General features: G+C 41.4%; 1 protein-coding gene across 7 annotated transcripts in view; it reads left to right on the top strand.

The window, feature by feature from the left end:
• The first annotated feature begins 1,361 nt into the window (after positions 1-1,361).
• EPB41L5 (erythrocyte membrane protein band 4.1 like 5) overlaps positions 1,362-23,187 on the top strand; it is a 58,052-nt gene continuing 36,226 nt past the window's right edge. For 2 of the 7 annotated variants that reach the window (XR_010610863.1, XM_065671478.1), the window contains exons 1-7: positions 1,585-1,690; positions 2,532-2,716; positions 13,571-13,675; positions 19,144-19,186; positions 20,285-20,363; positions 22,197-22,241; positions 22,565-22,617. Coding sequence is in view for 6 of the 7 variants with exons in the window: in XM_065671478.1 (XP_065527550.1) it covers positions 2,537-2,716; positions 13,571-13,675; positions 19,144-19,186; positions 20,285-20,363; positions 22,197-22,241; positions 22,565-22,617 (505 nt within the window). In the remaining variant the exon portion in view is untranslated. The other 5 variants (XM_065671483.1, XM_065671480.1, XM_065671481.1 and 2 more) reach the window with 5 other exon arrangements.

Below are 23,187 nucleotides of genomic sequence, written 5' to 3'. Positions count from 1 at the left end.
CCAAGATAAACTATTTTCCTCCTTTAAATATAAAAAGATTCTGTATGTTTTCTGTTGGAACATTATTATAAGCTCCCACATGTATTTCATGACAGACTACCGGGAGCAAGCCTAGTCCCTGCTCCCCTGATAAAACATACCTAAATTAGCCCATTTTGTGATTTATGTTCCTGGGTAAATAGGCAGGCACAAACCTGAATCTTGCCTTTCGAGTAAGCTTGCCTTGCTCCTTCCGTTTGGGGCAGGAAAGTATTGCTCTGTTGTCAACCCCGGGGTGCTAAAATAACCGGTGTTTAAGGTTAAAATCAGCGTGTTGCTTTATCAGCAAATACTGGGCAAGTCGGCAAAGTGCTATCAAGATAAGTCGATGTATCGGGCACTGAAGCTAATTTTGCCCTAGCAATATGTGCTTCATTATGCCAGTTCCTGCGCATAACCGTGAGTGGCCGGTTATCTCAGCCCGGGCTTCACCGCGCTACCGGTAGCCAAAGTGGCCCCAGTAACAAGCCAGAGTCTCTGCTTTCCGAGGCTGCTACCGCAGGCTGGATTCCCAGTTATCCTGGGGGTTTGAGAGAGCCCGGGGCTCGTTTGCCCAGAGCAGGGTCACTGCTAGCTGGTACTGTGCTTTGCGAGCAGAGTTTATGTTGCCTTACGTTTGTATAGCCTTTCCCGAGGTTTTCTATTTGGAGATCTCAAATAGGAGCTCAAACACAAATATTTATGTGCTAAAGAAAATACGGTGCAGTGCAGCCCTTTGTAATTGCTGCGGTCACGGCAGCGAGAGGGGCTTCTCCCTGAGGCGGAGAAACAAACAGGAAAAGCCATCAAAGTATATAGATCGGTGGGACAAACTATACTCGTGTTTGGGAAGGACAGCAGTGCACAAACTGCACTTCGTCGCCATAGTCTTGTCCCAGTGCATAAACAGTGTTAGCTTGCCACTGGTTCTGCCTTACTTATCTATTGCTGCCATCGTCCTGTCAGGCGCGTTTACCGAGACGATTTTCCTCAGCCCGGTTTACGGGCGCGTTTCCGCGAGGGCTCCAGTTGGGGACTGGCTCCGTTCCCTGGCCGAGCGGCTGAGGGGAACCTCCCACCGCGCCTTAGCAAGAACGCCAGGAATGCCGCGGAACGGATCACAGCCGCCCGGCCCTCACCAGGAAGCCCCGGCCGCGGGAGGGCTTCGCCGCGGGGCGGGGTCCGGCCCCCCTGCCCTCCCGTCCCGTCCCCTCTCGGGCAGCACGTGGACCACGCCGCGACCGCGGCGGCCCTCCGCTGGGCGATACCACCTGGCTCGGGGCGGGGGTGCCCCTTCTCCACTGCGATCCGCCCCTTTAAAGGGGCGATCTCCGTGCTGGAGGCCCGAAGTGCGCGCTCTGCCGCCCGCCTGCCGCTTTTCCTCCCTGCCGGCCTCCTCCTTGATCTAAACTCCTACGCCAAGCGGGAGCGAGCCCCAGCGGAAGCCGCCAGGTGAATAAGTGTGGACGGGAGGAAATGGGCGGTGAGTCGTTGCCTTTTTAAGGGCCTCCCACCTCGCTCCGCCATGTTCGGAGGCCCGCCCCCTCCTGGGGGCTCCCCTCCACCCCTGCCCACCCTTAGGGCCTCGAGGAGCCGCCGCAGGGACGCGCTCCAGCCGCCCCCGGCTGCGCCGCTGCTGCCGCCCGGGCCGCGGGACCTCCCGCTGCCACAGGTGAGCGCCGCGGGGGTCGCGCTGCTCCGCCAGCACCGAGGGGCGGTGGCGTCGCGCCGGTGCCGGAGTGGCCGGGGACGGGGGGTGGCGACCCCTGAGGCGAGGCCTCCGGGCAGGTAGGCTGGGGCCGGGGGAGGGGGATCTGCGGCGCGGCTGGTTTCGTGCCGGCCGGCCAGGGCGGGGGTTCGCCGCGCTGTGCTCTCGAGCCGGGTTGCGATCCGGAGGGACCGGCCGGTTGCTGGGGTTCGGGGCTGACTCACCGCCGAGCCCTGCTGTTGGCCGCGGCGGGAGGCTGTGTTCCCCGCGCCGGGCGGGGAGCCGTGTCCGGACAGCTCTCGCCTGTCCGTGCAAAGCCTCCGCGTGAGGAGCCCGGCGCCAGCGCCCCTGCACGGCCTGAAAGCCAGGTTCTGGGGCGGGAAGAAGGTTCACCTGTAGCTTGCTTTATGGTGAGAGGGATGGAGTTTGTCAGCCAAGGAAATAGCTGGGATCCTTAGGTGCTTTCCAGCCCTGAGTGAACATCACCGCCTCGTGTGGTGTGAGAAGTGTGGCAGTATTGGCGTTAAGGAAAGATTGCAGTCAGTTGTACGAGATCTACACGGTCGCTGTTTTTTGGCTAGCGTACTTACAGATTGTCCTAAATTCATCCCAGCTACCATCAACAGTTTGAGCTGAGTTTTGTTCAAGGTAGCCAAAGTCTGTGCTTGTCTAAAGAAGTGAAACGTCTGTTTGGATCTCTGTTTTTTACCAAAGTTTGGCATTTTTTAAGGATCTTTCAACGTAGGGTATTATTTTCTTCTTCTCTGTGAAATAGTAACATGTTGTCCTTCTGTTGATTTCATAGCAAAGATGCTGAGCTTTTTCCGCCGAACCCTTGGACGGCGGTCTATGCGCAAGCATGCGGAGAAGGAACGGCTAAGAGAGGCCCAGAGAGCTGCAACCCATATCCCTGCAGCTGGGGATGCAAAATCCATCATTACTTGCCGAGTAGCACTGCTGGATGGGACGGATGTCAGCGTGGATTTACCGGTACGAGCAATGCAAGTCTGTGTTTAAATACTTTTGGCTTCTGTCAATCTGATTGTGCCCTTTGCTGTTTACTAGTTGGTTAAAGGCACATCTGTTTGTCATAGCAACCGACCCTGTGACCTGATGTCCACTAAGTTACTGGTTGTAAAAAGGTTTGGAAAGAATAGTTAACTTTTGTTATTCACTGAAACTGGAGAGTGTTTTGTTAGATGTCATTGTGCCTTACACCTTGAATGCTTTCTAATGTTTTAATGTAATTGTTGTGTCAGAGCTCAACTTGGAGAGGGGTAAGGTTTCAGATGAATTGGGTTTTCTTTTCAGTGAGGTATGTATGTATCTTGAGAAGAAAGGTAAATCTCTAGGTGTAACTTTGTTGAAGAAGAGGGATGAGCAGAAATACTAGCAGCAACTCGCTCTGTGTGTTTTGTTTGTTTTGATTTTATGTCAGGTGGATGCAGTTTTTAGTGCTGACTTGACAGGGGAGGGGAAGAGAAAAATTCTACCTCTTTCCTCTCCTGAGGGCAGACTGTGTAGCAGGGAACATCATTGGGATTGAGGTGTTAGCCGCTGTTTTGCATTTCTAAGGCTCCCTTAATATACACGTGTCTGTTCTGATCTGCTTAATTATATACCTGGTTGTGGCCCACAGGATGAACAGTAGCAATAGAAGTGATGGGCTCTGTTTTTCCATTAGCATGTGTTCTAGTTGTTAGTGACTTCTTCTGAGCTTGCATAGCTGAGTTAGGAAGCTGTGGGTCTGCAAGACCTTCTGACTAGTTCTGCAGGATTTTGGCTGCAGTAACTGTTGCACTGTTACTGAAACTGCTGGCTGGAGAGAGTGTGTGGAGCAGCCATTCTTGAAATGGCTTTTTTTTTCCTTCCTTTCTTATTTTAAGCACAATTCTAGAGTCCTGTAATGTTAGGTAGTCTGAGGAAGGATGGGCTTGTTAAGAGTATTGAGTGTTGACATAGTGAGTGGAAATAACTCCTGTGATATCCGGAACCCCAAGTAATACAGAGTTAAAGAAGGAGTTTGGCATTTTTGTTTGTGAAATAACTGTATAGGTAGGTGTTTATAGAGGGCAGTGAAACTAATCTGTACATCTCTGAAACAATACAATGAACATCCAGTGCTCCTCAGTGCCTAGGATGTTTGATTTGAGGCCAGGAATGCTCACAAACACTTTATAGCAAGAGTTACACTTAAAAAGTAGTTAAGTTTAAATTGGTCTCCACATATCCAGAGCAGTAATCTTTGGAGCTGGAGTTGGCTCTGTAGTTAAATTCCTGGCGCCTCTAACAACATTTCTAAGGCTTTGAGGAGCATAAATTGAACCTGAAGAGGTGTCATGACCTGCCATCTGGACTATAAAACTTAAATCAGGGTGCAGGAGGAACTATTTATTTCTACAGGAAACTTTTTTCACTCTTCTTTTTTTTTCTTTATAAGCCAGTAAAAAGCCTTGTCTGTGAACATCTAAGTTAGGAGTAACAGTAAACAAGCATGCTAAATCAACATAGCTAGATGCAGTAATTACAGTGCATTGTCAGTGTACCTGACACGTACCAGTTCGTTTGGTGATTAAAATACAATAAATTAAGAGTAGATTAAATATTTCATTACAGACTCCTTAATGTGTTTGTTCTTGTGTCTCCACTTGTGTCATTCGTGTTTTGGGGTTGACTTTTGAAGAGGAAAAAAAAATATGTGGGGGAGAGCAAGGGATGAAGTAATGGGTACAAAATCGTGGCAAAACAACACTGCTTTCTAGAATCTAAAGCTGAATTAAATATACATGCGTGTATGTATGGAAAGAGGTTTTGGTTGGGTTTTGTTTCATTTTCGTTTATTTTTTTCTTATACAAAACCTTTTCCTGAGAACCATCATCTGGTATGTTTGAGCCAAACACCTTTTCCAGGACTGGTTCTGTTACTTTGTTGGCAGTAGATTTGGTTTGAAATGAACTCTTGTTACCTCAAAGAGGTGTCCTCATGTCTGCCAGTTCAGTTGTGTATGGTCTGTGAGATTTTTTCATTAAAAAAGAGTGTATGTATATATGTGTATATATATATATATATAAAAAACCGAAAATGTTGCTTAAGACTGAATCACTTTGCAAAGAGGTTTGTTCGAGGCCAGAGTAAGAGTCTTGGCAGGAGTGAATGCTGAACCTTTTTTAATCCATGGCTACATAAGTACTTTTCAGCAGCATAAGTTGTTGCTGCTACAGGAGGAAAAGATGTTGCTTTTGTTATTGAGTTGTCCTTGTGTTCACATACCCCTTGGCGGAAGAAACAGTTTCTTGGCAGCCAGACAGTAAGCGAAGTCAAGAGAATGCTGTGGCTGAAAATAATCGGCATAATTTTGTTATGTTAGTTTCCAGCTGGAGTGATTCTCCAATATGGTTTCCCATGTGCCTTCACAAATGTGGTGAAGAAACATTTAGAGGCAGTATCAGGCTTGTGCTTGTTGAGCTATACCCTACAGTGAATTTGCTACCGAAAGAAGAGTGTTCCGGAGTTATGGTCATTCATATAATTGAGATTGCTGAATTTCTGCTTAAATTAAAAAAATAAAAGGAGGGGAAAGAACCCTCCGACAAAACCCAAAGGAAACCATAGGGAACATTGCCACGCATGCCAAACATGTTTTCAAGTCTTTAAGCAGCACAGGCTGATGTTTTTACGAATATTGACAATGAGACAGAAGTGACATGTTGTAAATGATGCAGTTGAGATTTAATTTATTAAACACAGAGCCAGGATTTGAGCAGTAATTCTCTTTTTTTGTGCACTGATCTTATCTCTGGTGTCTGTCAAGCCACTTAATCTGTCTGCTTTTCTATTTCTTCTGGGTTTTTTTTTTAATTACAAAATTGCCTGACTTGAACTGTCCATCAAAGCTTTGGTTCTATGCAGTACAGAGACCTAGACTGAATTCTATTTAAGAAACTACTTATTTTGCAGCCATGGCAATGACTGAAGAATATCAGTGTTAAGTATACTATTTACTGTCACTTTGGTATATTCAAAATGGAAAGCATGAACTTCATGGGAGTTATCAGTGTTCTTTTGGGGCAGATTGAAAATTGTGGGGTTTTTATGTCCCTACCTTCATCTCAGATTCTAAAGTTGTGTTTTGACCTGTTTGTTTTCCTGGTGTATTACCCTTTTTTGAAGCTTTATGTTTGTCCAAATACATTCAGTGATTTTGACAGACTTGTGCTTAGTGAAACACTGAGGAGCTTATTATTCTTTTTTTTTTATGAAAAGTTTTTGTAAAATATATGCTGTTAACTGCAATGCTTTTGATGTTGTTCATCGTACACTGCCTTACTGTTAACTAGGGTTCCACTTGGACAAAAGTCAGGTTGTGCTTTTTCTGCTAATTGAGATCTGTGGGTGGAATGTTTGTTCAGTGGTATGAGCAGTGAGAGGACAAGAACTCTGTTTTGCTGACATCCCTTATCTTACTTTTAATCCTGTTCCCATGCGAAACTAAGCGTCATCTTCCCCAGCTGCAGCTCTGGAATTCCCAAAAGCTGTGAACAGCCCTGGTTTAGTACCTCAAGACTCCCATCAGATCAGTCATACCAGTCTGGGCCACCAAGGGAAACCCTCATCAGCTGGAATTCCGGCTTTTCTTGTGGTCATGGTTTGTGGGGAAAGACAGCATGGGGAGGACAACACAACAGTGATCCTCCTTTAAAGCTATTTTGAATTGGAGTAACCAGTAGCTTATGAAATAGCTCAGAACAAAAATGCTTGTTGAAAATGTAAAATGTAGTGCTGTTTTGAGTTCTGGAGGGTTCCAGAGGAATTTTAAGTCAAAGGATATAAAAATTGAGTGTTGTAGAGTCAGTTCTACACTATTCATAGCAGTAATTGGGAGAGGGTAAGAATAGCCTAGATAAAGGGGGAAAATGGTACTATAAATAATGTAAATTAGATTACAGGCATACACTTGGAATACACACCTTTTTAAAAACTGTGGATAGCTTTCTGTGGAAGAACAAGGTCAGCCTTACAACAACAGCAGATAGTACTTACAGGGTCTCATAGGAGCAGCACTGTACTTTGTGGAAGCCAGGGGTGTTTCAGTAAAAAAAAAATCCCTGACCCCGCTTAACCCACAATTTACATAATCTTCTCATGGATAATAGAGCGTTAATTGTGTTCCAGTTTCTGTACATGCAGCCAAAGTTTTAGGCAAAAGCTTCCTAGTGTAAGGTGAAAGACACAAAGTATGAGAATGGATGCTGTCTGAGTAGCTTTTAATCTTAGAATATTTGTTACTTATGCATGCATGAAGTTTAATATGGAGTTCGCAAAATGAGATAGTTTTGTCCTTATTATAGTGCAGTATCACTAAAACAAGGTTGTGTATAAACCAGTCCAAGAGCTCTGTGGAATAGCAGAAACTAGCTTATCTGTTTACAATTTTGGAGTAATGCTTACAAAATAAGATAAAAAAGACTGTATTTGTAGTGATTATTTTAAATACAGTTAAGAAATCTATCCAGAATGCCAAAAACGCTGTCAGCAAACTGTTAATGAGTGCTGGTGGCTTTTGGTGCACAGGGAGATATCTGTGTTGATCCGACTACTAGATCAGAGATGTGTTGCGATAGTTGATTTTACTTAGTAATCTGCTGTGTGTTTGTTTGCTTTTTAAAGTTTGTAAATATTTGTGGCTGCTTGCTGAATACTTACTTGTAGCTGTAAATATGAAATACATAATGCTGTCTGTGGCACAGATGCTGATTAAAATGACAATTTAGTAATGCTGAAAGTGTTGGAAAAATCAGTCATTGAGTGAAATGAGTAATCTTAAGTGTTCAAAACTAGCTTTTAAAACTTCAAGATAAAGCTCAGGTGACAGAAATAATGAGTAAACAAACACGTGTGTTAAGACTATGAAATTTTGGATTAAAACTTTTTTGCCCATGTGATCTTTGTCTTCAACTATTGACATGCATTTGACTATTTGCTTAAACTTCGGAAAGACCTTTAGGGGACTGAAACTGGAAAAAATCAATCCAGAGCTGAGTTACAAAGCAGAGGTTCTGTCTGTGTGGTGTAGATGGGCATGGTTGTAGCACAGAGTGATGTGGTGCTTTCTGAGCTGCCAGATTTAACTGTATATTGAGATTGAGTGTAAGACAGTTCATGCTGAGTTGCTTCAGCACTTCCGAGAAGCAGCAGAATTACAGACTGCTGTGCTGGGAGTCCCGTCACTTTGACTGCAGGTGGGCATTTCAGGTTTGTTGCGATGCAGGCTGCCCTGGCACAGCTGGAAAGGGAGGAAGGGAGCAGCTGGAAACGAGTCTGTGACTACTGTCAGAGTAATTTGTTTCATCTGCAGTGTGGTGCTGAGTGTTTCTGAGGATGGTGCTGCAGGCTGGTTTAGTTGCCCGAAGATTTGGCATTCTTAACTCTCAGTGTAACAGAATTTTGCCTGAAGCCCTGCCTTCCTGCTGATCTGCCCCTGTAAAGACCTCAGGCAAAGACCATGACTCTTGTATGTTCATAACCAGAATGCTCCTGAGAAACCTGCAGGTGGAACACCAAATGATACTGAAATGTTTGAGAATATACTGGGAGGAGGTATTCAGTCTCTAAACTTTAATTCTGGGCAAACCATATGGATACATTCTGTATTAGAAAGAACATTAGGAGGTAGATTCAGAAATGGATTAAATCAAATGTGTGACTAGAAGATATAAACTTTCTGGGAGAGGAAAAACGAGAGACTTCTGGCAAAAGAAACTGTCAAGTATGAATGTTTCATATTTTTGGGGTTTTATGCATAAGGTCAGTGAGCCTGAGCACAGTACATTACAATCCTTCTATATAGTATTCTAATAAATGTACATTTATGACAGGTATTGAAATAAATTTTTAATGAAAATTTCTGGGAGATGCCTTTTTCTTTCTCCAGAGAATAATAGAACAAAATCCTTAATCCCAAATGCTTATCTTCCAGTATTTGGGAGAGAATGAGTAAATGGAAGAATTGACAAGCTCTGAAGGTAGAAATTACTCTGCAGCCTTCCAGCCTGCAGGGTATTTTACTCAGTGCACAAATATACGGTGCCATGTTGTCAAAGGTTGGGCATAAACTAGAGAGAGAAGCAGAACTGGTATTTTACTGCCAGTGGCATCTGTAGATGAAGGAGAAAATTGGGGAGTTTGGAAAAGTTATTTGAAAGATTGATGCTTGGAGTTTGAGGAGAGGAGCAGCTCCATTTGTAGGTCAGTACTTAAAGCCATAAGAAGATCAGGGTGATGCAAATAATGTGTACTTCTAACACTGCCTTTGTAAAGATAAGGGGGTTTAACCCTCCTGTTCTCCAGCAGACCTTAATGGTGTTAACTACAGATACTGTATTCATTATATTGCGCTGAAATCTTTTTACTTTAAAGCTCACACTTGGAGTTTCCTCGTATTTTTTCAAAATGTTTTGTTTGGGAAAAGGGGGATTAACCTCATAAAAGAAATATGGACAGGCTCATCTGCTGCTGTTGCAGTGCCGTTGCCTGCAAACGTGCCTAGGTGACATCCTAGCAACTGGGTAGCTGTAAATCCTGAAAAGCGGTCCCTAGCTTCTCCGGGTTTAAATCAGGTCTTTCTGAGGAAACTGGTGTGAGTATGAGTGGTAACGCTCCTAATGAGTGGACAAAAAAAAGGAAGGGAGGTTTTTGCCTTTCAGTAGCTCCTGAAGGCAGTAGCTCCTGAAGGCAGTAGCTCCTGTTAGTTACTGTTAAGAAGCAATATTAACATAATTAATTGAAGAAGTCTTCTGAGAGAAAAGTACAACTGCAAAGACGCAAGGGGTAATAATGAAGGTACAGCCTATTCATCTAAACAAAATAAATTTTTATTTTCTTTTAAAATAAACTTCACCTCTAAAACCATGAGAAGAGGATATAAACGTGGCTTTTCTAGTTTTAAGCAGTGACTGAGATGCCTGAGCCAAGCTGAATGTCTCCGTATCACTTTATCCTGGAGATGAAGGGACAAACCAGCCTGCTGAGGTGAACACCAAAGCTGGCTTTACCAGCCTTGCTGCTGCTGAGCTACTGGGGTTAAATCCAGCCTTCGTAACACCTACTCAGACAGCAACTGCAGTTACTGTGAGCAGCATGAGATGTCATTAGTACATAGTTGGGAGCATCCCTGCCATTCCAGGGAGGCGGGTGGGGATTCATGCCAAAGTGATCAACAGATGCTTTTATCTCATTAAAGTGTGGCAAAACCACGTAGATTACCTGCCCTATGTAAATGATATATTTTTATTTAAGTCTCCAAGTTCAGCTGTTGATTCTTCTGCTGTGAGACATTTACTGTTGCTTCCTGCAGAGTACTGCAAACTGTGTAAATCGAGTAGTCAGGTTTTACAGAATGAGGAGTTTAATTTGTGCCCTGAAGGGAGGACCAGCCACTGGCTGGACTGCTTCTTAGTGAAGTCGTTAATAGTTCATCCGTAACCATTAAGCACCTCAAAAATATTTGTCCTTTGAGAGTAACCTGAGCTCTGCTGCAAAGAAAACAAAGGCTGGGGGGGGGGGGGGGAAAGCATGGAGTAGCAGCAGGGTAAAAATGTCATTTAAATTGAATGTTGCCATTAGAAAGGGTAATTTGCTATCAGAAAATGTAATAAAAGAGGACCTTTGCTATGGCTTTTGAAAACACTTCAGATCACAAAGAAATTGATTCATAAAAATTGACTGGTTCTAAAGCTGTATTTTTTTTGGTTGCCATTTGTTTAAATAAGCAAGGTCTTTAGTAAGGCTTTAAAAAAGAATTTTGATTTAACGCTAAATCACATGTGACATTTTTGCTGACTCACACCAAATACAGCCATTGATGGTCTTATGCAAAGTACTGCTTAATTAATTCCATGTTGACAGCCCTGGTGATGTAAATCAGAAACAGAGCTGTAGCTTTGCAGATCTTTCCACAGCCACTCCAGTGCTATTCTTCAGGGACTTTCTTCGACATGAGTCATTCTGAGTCTCCTTAATCTTTAAGTCCTTTGCTGAGATTACCGAAATGGCGAACACGCTCTGAAATGAAATGTAACACTTGCAGAATTTGGAGCAATAGTAAGCGTTGGTTGTTGGTAGTTTGAAGTAGTATGTGTAGTAGTTCCAGGCTCAAGTTAAAGTGCTCCATTGCCTGTCCCTTGGAAGGAATGTGGCTGAGATAACTGGTTAATTGCAGCTTTAAAAGATGACTTGAGAAATAGGAAAGGATCTAAAATGTGCTGTCCAATAAGGGGACATTTTCATCTAGTTTTAGACAAGCTAAAGAAAGCTTCATGCAAAATAAAATGCTTTTCTAGTTTGCTGTTGCAAATACTGAATTTATTTCACTTGCGTTACTATGTCTTACTGTTTAAGCAGGAGATATCCAGTGCTGAGAGAGAATATCAACAGTTCAGTGCCTTGCTCTTTAAAGAAAAAGACTATAGTCTCAGATAGTGGAAGAAATGTGTGGATTTATATGTAGGCAATTTGACTTAAGCCTTCTGTTAGGGGAGTTTTGCTGGTTAATAAACATATTGCCCAAGAATAACTTTTCTTGAAGTCAACAGGAATAACTTGCCCTGATTGAATTTTGCAAGTTCTACATCTTGGCATTTTTATTATACAGCATATTGTAGATACTGTGTGGAGTTCCCTCTGGTCTAATTGCCTTTCATCCCCCCTACTTCCCCAATATTTGGAAATTAGTGGGAGAACTTGCTTAGGCAGGTTCAGTTTGCAGACTCCTCTGAGATTTTGCTTTGAGCTGTGAAATGTCATGTTGGATTTAAGTAATGCATCGAGTAAACCAATGATTATGATTGCAAAGTTGAATATAAAGTATTTGAAGATTAGGTTAGAGGAAGGTGGCAAAAAATCTGCATGCTACTTACGTGGATATTGGTGACTAAAACATTTTTTTCTGAGGACAAGTATTCTGGCTAGCCCAGAATTTTGAAAGATGCACTGATTTTGTAAATTAGCAGCCTAGAAAGTTAGCCCCTTTCTCAAGTTGTGAATATATATGTATTAAGATGAAAATTGCAAGATGATAGCATTATGGAAATAGAGAAATCCTTAATAGCTTTCAGAGTGAGCATAAATCCTTTCTGCATTTCCTTTGCATTTATAGAATCATAGAATGGTTTGTGTTGGAAGGGACCTTAAATATCAGTTCCACCCCCCCTGCCATGGGCAGGGACACCTTCCACTAGATCAGGTTGCTCAAAGCCCTGTCCAACCTGGCCTTGAACTCTTCCAGGGATCGGGCAGCCACAGCTTCTCTGGGCAGCCTGTGGCAGTGCCTCACCACTCTCACGGTGAACTTCTTTCTAATATCTAATCTAAATCTCCCCTGTTAGCTTAAAGTCATTCCCCATGTCCTGTCACTGCACGTTCTTGTAAAAAGTCCCTCCCCAGCTTTCCTGTAGGCCTCCTTTAGGTACTGGAAACTGCTATGAGGTCTCCCTGGAGCCTTCTGTTCTCCAGGCTGAACAAGCCCAGCACTCTCAGCCTGTTTTCACAGGAGAGGTGCTCCAACCCTTGGAGCATCTTTGTGGCTCTCCTCTAGACTTGCATGATCAGGCCCACATCCTCCTTATTTTGGGGTGGCCCCAGAACTGGGTTCAGTACTGCAGGTGGGGTCTCACGAGAGTGAAGTAGAGAGAGAGACCTCCGTCAGCCTGTTGGTTCCACTTGTTTTAATGCAGTTCAGTATATGCTTGGCGTTCTGGGCTGCAGGGTCACATTGCTAGGTCATGTTGAGCTTCTTGTTAACCAGCACTCCAAGTCCTTCTTCTCAGGGCTGCTCTCAATCCAGGCTCTGCCAGCCTGTATTTGTGGTTAGGATTGTCCTGACCCAGGTTCAGGGTTCTTTTCAACACTGTGACTTGTACCCTGGCCTACTAAATTATTAATGTATTTTTATTACATTTAGTCATCTTGGGTATTACTGTTAATCTTTTCTTTCAGTGTATTATCTTTATAGTAAATCCTTTATAGACTTCATAGCATGAAAAAATATGTGTTGTGTAGAAATTGACCAGTGCTATTTACCTGCCTGGTCTTTAAAAACAGCTGTTTAATTTTTTACATCATCACTGTAAAAATGATGTTTACTTGGGGTGAGAGCAAATTTTTTTGTCATAAGTTATATATAAGCATATGTGGTGACTTTTTGCACCCTCAAGCGAGTTTTATGAACATACTTTTGTGAACGTGTTATCTAAGTACTATTTGTTAAAGGTGCTTGGCCCAGACTCTTTCCTGGTGGTTGTTAAAAGCCCTTGCTAATGGAATGCTATATCCTAATTCAGTATGCTTTGCTACCTGCTTCTAAACTGGTGAATTGCCTTGATATCAGCCAGTAGTAAATTCATAAACAATTTGCTGTACTTTATTCTGAAAATTTTCCAGTGCTTTAATTATTGCAGTTACTTACTTGTAATTATTACAGTTACAGTAGTTATTACAGTACTGCTGTTATTTCCAGTTCTGTTGAATTTTATTGAGTAAAGAAAGCCTAAGAGACAATGATAAAATGCCAGTTTAACATTGTGGTGTTCAAGTCAGTGTTGACATTTTTCAAAAGAAAAGGACTATATGAGTCCTTTAAGGATATGCTTCTTGTGGGGGGTGTACATTGGCCTTTAAGCAAAACAATTATCAGAAAATAGGAAAGAAAAAACCAAGTTCCACATATTTTCAGAAGCTTAATTTTGGGATTCTCTTACTTTTGGAATTACGATATAAAGTATACTGAGAAGAAGGTAAATGCCACAATAAATCTGCCTGCTAAGTACTAAATCCTTTTATATTTTCAGAAAAAAGCCAAAGGCCAGCTCTTGTTTGAACAAATCATGTACCATCTGGACCTTATAGAAAGTGACTATTTTGGATTAAGGTTCATGGATTCTGCACAAGTGGCGGTAAGTAGCAATGCTTTGTTTATTAGTTTATTTATCTTAAGCAACACTCTAAACCTGAAATCTTAATATTGACAAAAGCAGTATAAGAAAGCTGCCTTTTTTGATTTAAGGCTTTGTGTGGAAGCTCTGTGGTGTGTTAGTTTGTGACTCCAAGTTTAATTCCACCTCAAGCACTCTTAACACCTTACAGCACTGCTGTCTCTTCCTTTCTTGTCTTTCACTTGCTAACTGTCACACCTCCTGTTGCCATTAGTGAGGCTGTCTCAGAGCCTGATGCGGCATGTAAAAATTCTTGATGCTGCTGATGCGGAGAGGAAGGGGCAAAACTAGAGTGTGTGCTTAGCCCTTTATTGTTCTGCAGAGTGGAGAAAGTTTTCCTTTGCCAATGCTATAAACTTTCTCCTCAGCAAAAGTTTATTTGTTAATGTCTGTTTGGGAAATAATCTTGGCAAGAAGGGTATGCCTTTGATTTGCTCAAATCAGTTGTGACTTAGACCTGCAATTAGAAATTTTTGAGAGAATATAGGTGTGTTTGTATGTATCAGACAGTTTTAGTAGAGCATTCTTGCAAGCTTGAGTTTGTTTTTGGAGTTCATCATGTGTTTGTGAAAATGTGACTGCTTTTGAAAACATCAGAGCCTTATTTGTCAAAAGCAACCACAGTTCTTTCCACTTACGGGCTGTGCAATTCTATATAGATACTTCTTGCCAAGTACAAGGACAGCTGCTTTTCTTCCTGCCTACAAGGACAGCTACAATTTGAGTGAGGTGTTAGACAAGGAGTGCATTTTTATCTCTGTCCTGCATCCCTGTAACTTAAACATGTATTCACTTACTACAACATCCCCAAGTATAATGAGATCTGAGTTTTCATACTGTGTATGTCAGTCAGTTATTTCTTAGAGGTATGACCTTGTTACTTATATGTTAGATGGATGATGGATGTTTCAAGTCCACTTGAAACAGAATTATTCCATTATTAGAATGGCAGAGTGGATGTACAGACAGTTGCTGCTGAGATAAATACCTGAACTGTTTGAGGTCAGCATACAAAATTAGAGGCAATGTGCTATTAGAGGCAATGGTGTATATTCCTTTACTTCTGTGGGTTGATGTCCAGAACAATTTGAAGGTGACCTCTTAACTGCTACTGCTTTGTATGATGGCAAAAAACCTCCCCAAGCTTGAATCTTTGAAAGAAGCTGATAGCTTTGGACACAGTTATACCCACCCTAAATCACACTTTTATAACCTGATAGCTTCTTTTCAGAATTACTGTGATTGAGCTTTTATGCTTACCTTGTAACTGTAGAGAACATTCTGTTTGGATAGAATAATTTGGCTTCAGCATCTGAAGCAGAATTTATGGCTAGTGGGATTAGCTGCTGCTCGGCTGCAGTTCCCAGTAGTGAAAGTGGTCTTAAACCTCTTGCAGAACAAGAGATGTTTAACACGAAAGAGAAAAAGAGCATTGCACTAACAGATGGATGTCATCCAGAACCATGAATATCTCCTACCGACAGAAATCAGAGAACACCCATTGCAGACCGTTTTATATTTATAAAAATCATGTTAACTGTGTTAAGCATGTGCAGTTTAGGATGTTGATTATTGATAGTGAATCACTCCATTGCATTTATCTTTTTACTTTAGGAAAAAAATAATCTGTATGTTTAAGTTAGGTATTCTACTGAATTTCTGCCATGTGGCCTCTGAAGTATTTCCACATGCCTCTAGGATCCCATAAGAGCACAGTGTTATAACTGGTGAAACTGTATGGTAGACTTTTTTGTCTTACTGTTTTGTTAGCAAATAACATCATTCCATCTTGAATTGAGGAAATAAAGAGTTAATATTTTCTGACTTGGCAATTGCTTATGGCTTGGTTTTGTCCAGCAAATTCTACTTCCAGTCCAGACAGCACCTGATTGAGTATTTGATACTGCACTATCTACCAGGTACAGGAGATTTCAAACTTAATTTACTTCCTTTTCTTAACTGTGTGATTGAAAAGAGGCAGAGTAGAGATAACAATTTGTTTAAGCTGGACTTTAATGATATATTCTGCATAATGAAGCAGAAAAGGTAGCATTTTGCCAGGAAGGCTGAATGCACCAACCAGAGATAATTGCTTTAAGAAGTGAAGAACTGTTGTAATGTCAGCCACCCTTGCAAAGAGGAGCTGGCACATTCTAGGAGAAACCCAGTCTGCAGCTGGAAACCAAGAGAGACTCTAATCAAGTGACTTGTCAAAGATTATTCAGGAGACCTGTTAAATAAACAGTGTAGGAATTCAGTCCCTTAATGTGGACAAGATTGTCCACTGGCTCTGAAGGAGATAATCTTTCTGCTACCCAGTTTAAATTTAAGTATGTTGCCTTATTATGTGATGATACACACTGGCAAACTAGTAACACATAGTTAAACAAAAGTTTGAGAGATGCCTCACTTGTTTTAACTACAAATGAGTTTTCAATAGATTAATTTTGAACAACTGAAGTAGAGCTTTGTTTCCTTCTCTTGAGCTGCTGAAGTGATAAGTAGTTAGGTGTTTGAGTTTGTGATATACTGGGGAGTGCGGAAACCAAAGTATAATACAAACTCTTCCTGACATTTTGGATTTCAGAATTCAAATACTAGCCTCTTTAGAGCAGTTCTTGAAACAGTTCGTGGATTGGAAGACTTATTTTCATATATTTTCTCTGTTCATTGCTAGTCTGACGGTTAGGAATAGATCCTCCCCAGCACCTCCCACAAGTAAGAGGCAGGAGGTGGCAGAAGTAGTTCCTTGCAACACTGTCCACTATGTATCAGACTTAGTCTAGCAGACAAGGGAACAAGCTGTTGTTAATTGGTAACTTCATTTCAGGCTGACAGTGAACAGTGCAACATGTCCAGTAACACAAAAGATGAAGATTTTTGTTAACTTGTTGGGCTATTTGGCTTTTCTTTAGCAGTGCTAGAGATATGTTTCTGGTAAGGAGGTTCTCAGGATTTAACAGGTGGTAAATTTCTAATTCTAATGTACAGGTTGCAAGAATCAAATACTTGCTCTTCCTAATGGAACTGTACAACACATTGGTTTGTTACTGTGGCAGTTTTATCTAACATAGTGCTTAATGCTGAAAATTATTTGTATAGCATTGCACTGAATATGCACTCATTCATTGCATAAAGTATGGGAGCAGTTTTAGCCTCTCTGTCTCACTAAAAAGAATGGTTTACCCTACCTTCTTGAAATGTTGCTGAGTTTTAGGAGGGGGAGGGTGTTGCGGTTTGGGGTTTTTTGGTGGTTGTTTTGTTTTTAATTTCTGAAGCAGCAAACTTCTTGTAAGGACTTCCAGTACTCTGCAGTTTGTTCGTACTGCTTTTTGTTTAGCAAACTTTATCTCTGGATTTCAGCAGTAGACTGTGCTGAGCAAACTCTCATCAAAACATGAGCTTTTTGCCAGGTCCACTTGAATTCCATGTTAATCACTTGGAATACATCTTAAATTTCCTGACGTCTGTGTGTGTCCATGCATGTGTTGGTTTGGTGGTGTTTGGTTTGGGATTTTTTTGTTGTTCCCCGCATCCCACCTCCCCGCCCCCTCCTGCTCCCCCCCCCCCCGCCCCCCAATTTAAAAGCAGTTCTGCTTCCCTTCTTCCACACACAACCTTATCATTCAAACAGCGCTCCTGTAGGCAGCAGTGGTAAGAGCCAAGCAGAGTAAACGCTATCAGTGCCTGTCGCGGGCCTCTCAGTTGCCTTCCCATGGAATGTGGAGGAGATGAGAGAAAACAGGAGGGAGATGAAAGAGACGTGCACAGCCAGTCCTGGAGTCTAGAAATGGCTCTCTTTGCCATTGCTGTATATAAATCACCTGCAAGCCTGCAAGTGGATTGTTTTGTATATTTTTTCATACTGGAGGAAGAAGTAAGTAAATAGTCTTTCATAGCAAGCGAGTTTATGGAATAGGAGGAAAGATTATTTTATTTTCCTAAAGAAACAGCGACAAAAAATGCTCAACTCCTATTCACTGGTAGTATAAGCAAAGCTGATATAAATATTTATGCTTCATTCTACCTTAAGCTTCCTGCTTTGTTTTAAATATATATTAGGTATGTTTCAACGATGTTTCTGCAGCTACTTTGTTTTAACAGGTAATAAGAACATTTTCAGCCCTGTGCACAGCAGCAGTAGATGGTTCAGTTGTTCTGATCTGCAGCTAGTTTATCAATCACTACATATCCTGGGTGTATTACAGGCTAACTTAACACACTCTCTGCAGAAGGCAGGGCTGCTCTGAAGGCAGGAATGTTTGCACTTGGCATTGCAACCTGAAAATACCGGTTCTTTCTCATAACCCTGTTGCTTTTCTGTCGTCCATGGGGCCCACTGTGGATTTCATGGCACATAGTCTAACCAAAGAAGTGTTGCTAAATAATAATTCATCTGTATTAGTTGCAAAGTGACGTTCAGGATTGATCAAGTGAGGTTGTTTTACCTGGGAATTGCGAACTATGCAGGGCATGGTAGATAGCTTGCTCTGGCTGTCGAGTCAATGCAGTTTATGTTGAATATGGTGCTAATGTTTACTGTTTAACTGAGTCATCTCTTTTGGAGGAGGGAGCTGTTCACTGCACAGCACTTAGTGGTAGAGACCTACTTCCATGTGTTAACTCTCCAGCTTTATCTTTCCTTTCTGGTATAAACTCTTCAGCAGTGGGAGTATATGCAGTTATTTTGTGGAGCATATATACGCAGCTATTTCTCTCCATCTGCCATCGATAGCTTAATTTTCACATGCTATTGTATGCAATATAAGTGAAACTATTATTTTGGCTTCACGTCTAGTATATAGCTTATAATTAGCAATATTAGGTGAGGCAATAATGTCCTCCCATGTGGCAGTTGTTAAAATGTTACCTGTAAATAGGTTCTGGAGAATTAGGTACAGCTGACCCTTATGTAGGGACATAGACAGCTTTGCTGTTACTATACTGAAGGCATCTAAAGAAAATGCCTGAAAGCCAGCAATATTTATTTTGACTCTCCCCTTCCACCCCAAGTAAACATTACAAGCAACTGAGTGCCAGTCTGCAGCTATGGTTTATGCCTCTCTGGCACATTGTCACTGGCTGACCTAGTAACGCGTGAATTAAGTATTTGTTTAGACAGGATGAAAATTTTAGTAATTGAAGTGGTTTGTCATAACTTTTTTAAAGTACATAATGCTTTTTCGAAGATTGGCTTTAAACAGGATGTCTCTGTTGTTCAAAACTGACATTTTGCATTACAAACTGAGTGAAAGGATCTTCAATGCATGCTGAGAGAGCTGTGAAAGATTTTTATTAGATTGGTTTAACGAACTGCTTGTTATTCCAAGATGGTCTTCACTAACACATAATTTGTTGTTTTTTCATGTTTCTATTTTGTTCTTTCTGTGAGATTATTGATAATTCAGTGAAAGTAATTTATTTTTCAGCACTGGTTGGACAATACAAAAAGCATTAAAAAGCAAGTAAAAAGTAAGTGTTCTTTCCATTTTCTCCTGGGATCTCATATTGAAAATACAGGAGGGAAAGAGAGTTGAAATGGGTGGTAGAGAGCAGTGTTCTGTAAGGGGTGACAAGACCCAGGAACAAAAACCCAGCATGGTGCTGCTGATTGTTTAATGACCTCTTCCCTCTGTAGCTCATATTACATTAGTCTAATGTCCTTAATTAAACATGGTATAGGCTTATTAATTCTAGTTTAGATGGGGTCAAGGCAGCTGAAGATATTTTAGTGTTATCGATCGTTACCTTGACTATAGGAAAACTTGTCTTGGAGCCTCCATCCTTTGAGGCAGTCCTGAATGTCTGAATCTGTGTTTGGTCCACCAAGTCTCCTTACCTGCTGCGCAAGGGTTTATAGTGTGGCCTGGTTTCAGTGGTGCATGCTTGGGTAAGCTGTGACATTGAATGGTTTTTGTTTAGCAGCTTCCTTGCTCTGCGCTGCAGGAAGTCTTCAGGGATTTGTGGTGCTGTGTTAATGCAACAGAGATTTTGGAAGCACCAAGGGAGAGAAAATTCCTCCTGTCAAATGCAAGAATCAGCAGAGCACTGCACATTTTTAAAGAACTGTTAATCCATCCTTTTGCTGAATTAACTCTTTGGTTTCCAGAAGAGGTGATTGTTCCACAGAAGGGTCTGTTAAATATGTGTCTGAACTTCTGTGGAATAAAGGGGCCTGAGTTACCAGAAATGGGTATTTCCCAGACTGGGAAGGTGTAACAGAGACAAAGAGGGTGCCTAGGGGTTTGGTCTTCAGACCCAATGGCAGAGTTAAGATGCTCAGCTTTCTTGGTGATGGATAGAGTCCTTAAATATAGGAATTAACCTAGCCTTTGTGAGATTTTGGCAGGACAAATCAACTTAATGTTGGATTGACTTGTAACGTGTCAAACTGTTTTGTGTGTATATTTAAGTGTCCTTTCACCCTGATGTTTTTCATGCATTTCCCTGTCACAAATGAATTCCTGCCTCAAGACGTTGTGGTAGGACAGAGCCGATTTCATTCAAGTTTTGTGATGTGATTTCATGTAATAAAAAAAAAAAGAATGTTGACTGAATTCTACTTTGCAGTTGGCCCACCGTATTGTCTACATTTTCGTGTGAAGTTTTACTCATCAGAGCCCAACAATCTACGTGAAGAGCTAACAAGGTAAGAAGAATTTTATGTGAGAGAGCTGTACCCAGGAAAGGCCCGGAAAATGCTTTTGTGGTATTTATCTAAACAGTTGTGTGATGTTTTGGAGAATTCCTTAGAGCTGCTTGCTTATTTGTTTTTTTGTAAATGCTTCTAATCTAGTTCTCATGAAATAAATGAACTATAATACAAAGAGATCTATATATTTACTAAATTGATGCACCATTTTCCATTAGGCAATTCTGGTGACTAATGTAAGAAGCTTATACACAGTGGACAGAGATTTTCATTGAAGGGAACAGACATCATTCCTCTTTCTTTATTCTTCTTAAGTTGCGTTTAATTTCAACTGTGTGTAGTCATCCTGTCTCTTTAGGCAGAAAAGTGTCGAATTGCAAGTTAGAGTTTATCTTTGGCAAAAGTTCACTTTGAAGTTTCACTTTGCCACTATGAAGCATTTCATTCATCTTGAGTTCTGCCAGTGCGACCTTGCTACACAGGTTTTAGCAGGCAGAACTGAAACCTGAGGGCTTTTAAACCCTGTCTGCCTGCTTAGCTAATCCCCCAGAACAGGAAAGCAGCAAGTCTTTCTTCTGTCTCGAGGATATTTTATGCCCTAAAGAAGCAGCGGGAAGGGGAGCTCTGCCATGGTTATGTGTAGCACTAGCAGGGGCTTTCTGAGGGTGCAGCTGGGGCTACTTTTCAGTTTCCACAGGTGCAGCTTGCTAATGTTTTCTGCTGTCTTTCCATCACATGCCACCAGTCAGAGGTCATGTAACACAGCCTCAGCATAGGAAGTATGCTTGAATTGTTTGCAAGTGTTATGTGGCTGATAAGCACAGACTGGACACACACACTATACACTGGAGGCCTGTGCTCATTCTTTTGGTATCTAGGGTCGGCACCAAACAAATTTATTCCTCACATACAGGCCAGTGTAGAAATGACTTTGGATAATGTTTGGTTTAGCAAAGTATTTGTGGATTTCCAAGGGACCTGTAGGAAAATGGCCTTCATCTGTTTGTGTCTATGTATGTGAGTACAAGTACCCATAGGCACATGATAAAACAGAAGCATCATCTTTGGTTTTGTGTGGATGGCTTCTGTTCATCTATAGTAGAATTCAAACTGGATACCATTGCGGAGCCTGGTGTTTTAGCTGATGTGACAACTGCTTGTCTTGGTAAAGGAAAGCTGTGTACCAAGATGGCTCAAGAGGACTACTCTTTGTGGGTATTGCATAGGAAGGATTGGTGTTGCACACCAAAGGGATATTTGTATTCAATATTTGCCCAGTTTCTAAGTAAGAAGAGTACTGAATAAACAAGGCAGTGAAGGAAAGCTGGCTCTGAAGAGTAAACCATTTGAAAAGGCTTGTTTTGGTTTGGGTTTTTTTTGTCACTTTGCAGTCAGCTTTCTGGGTTAGATTTTAACTAAGCAATCCATATTAGGAACATCTATTTTTGAGATACTTTAAAACATTCATTTGCTTACAAGATCTGTATAGCTGTGAATAATGAAGAAAATGTGGAAGACGTAGGTTGTCCTTTGCCCTGGTAGGATCAGGAGAGGGGAAGAAGAAGACTGGTATTCTCTTTCTTCTTCCATGCAGCACTGCAGGTTAGCTTGTGACAACTTCTAATTTTGGGTTTACTTCATTTGAAATGTGTGCAAAGCATACAAACCCAACTGATAAAGCCTTAAAAGATCACAGTGCAGTTTCTTTAGTCTTGAAAGCCTATGTAAAGAGTAGAAAACGTTTTTGTCAGGCTCTAACTTCCTCCTGTGGGCTGAGTCACACGTTAGAAGTATTAATCAATGACATTTATTTCTTATTTAATCCTACAGGTATTTATTTGTTCTGCAGCTGAAACTGGATATTCTTAGTGGAAAGTAAGTATTACTGATAAACAGCCTTTTAAGCAATTACAGTATGTTTAGCATGGGATTTATTACACTTACATTTGGATAATAAGTTTTGCTAAGTAACGTAATGTGGTGTTTTTTTCTCTGAGATATGACTTTTCTGTGCATGACTAACAGCAGTGGAATGCTTAAATAATGTAGTGCTTCTCTCTTGTTAATTTGCTGAAAATCTACTAATCCTTTTTTCATTTTCTTATCCCAAAATATTGCAGTTTCTCACTGTCAGGTGTATGAGTTGTCTGTTAAGTAGTGTCTGCTAAGGGTTTAACAGTGCACTTGTCTTACAACAGATTGGAATGTCCTTTTGACACAGCCGTCCAGCTGGCAGCTTATAACATGCAAGGTCAGTAGGTACAAGTGGGGAAGGATGAAGTTGTATGAACAGCTTTGTGTGTAGACTCTTATTACTTTTAGTCTCTCCCTGTTGTATCCAGAAAATAGATTTTGTGCAGCTGCTAGCGATCCAGTGTGAAACAGCTCTTTTTGATTGTAATTTTGTTGTGAGCATGTATAGGAAATTAGTCGATTCCCTAGGAAATGTAGCAAAGAGGTTCTGAACAGAAACAGCTTTGCCCTAAACTTGTTTTCTCAGGTGCTTGCGTGCAAACCTGTCCACTTTCACACAAGATAGGAGTTTTGCAGCATTTGTGAATTGCTTTGAGGCAGTAACATAGTTCACTATGTTTCATTGTAGTTTCTGCCATGTGCTTTATTTGTTGTACAAATTGGGTACAAAATTTTTTTGGTTCTGCACTCCATTGAAAAATCTCGCATACGAAACCCACCAACTTTTGACTTCAGCTTATTTGTAGAAACATGTAGAAAACATGTGAGTGTGCCATGTCTCAAGCTGGTACTTGAGCATTTATGGTTGAACTGCACTTGCTGGTATTTCAGATCCTTCTTCAGTCAA

This window comes from Lathamus discolor, chromosome 3, assembly GCF_037157495.1.
Source record: "Lathamus discolor isolate bLatDis1 chromosome 3, bLatDis1.hap1, whole genome shotgun sequence".
Classification (NCBI taxonomy): Eukaryota; Metazoa; Chordata; class Aves; order Psittaciformes; family Psittacidae; genus Lathamus; species Lathamus discolor.
This window is presented reverse-complemented; position numbering and strand designations above follow the sequence as displayed.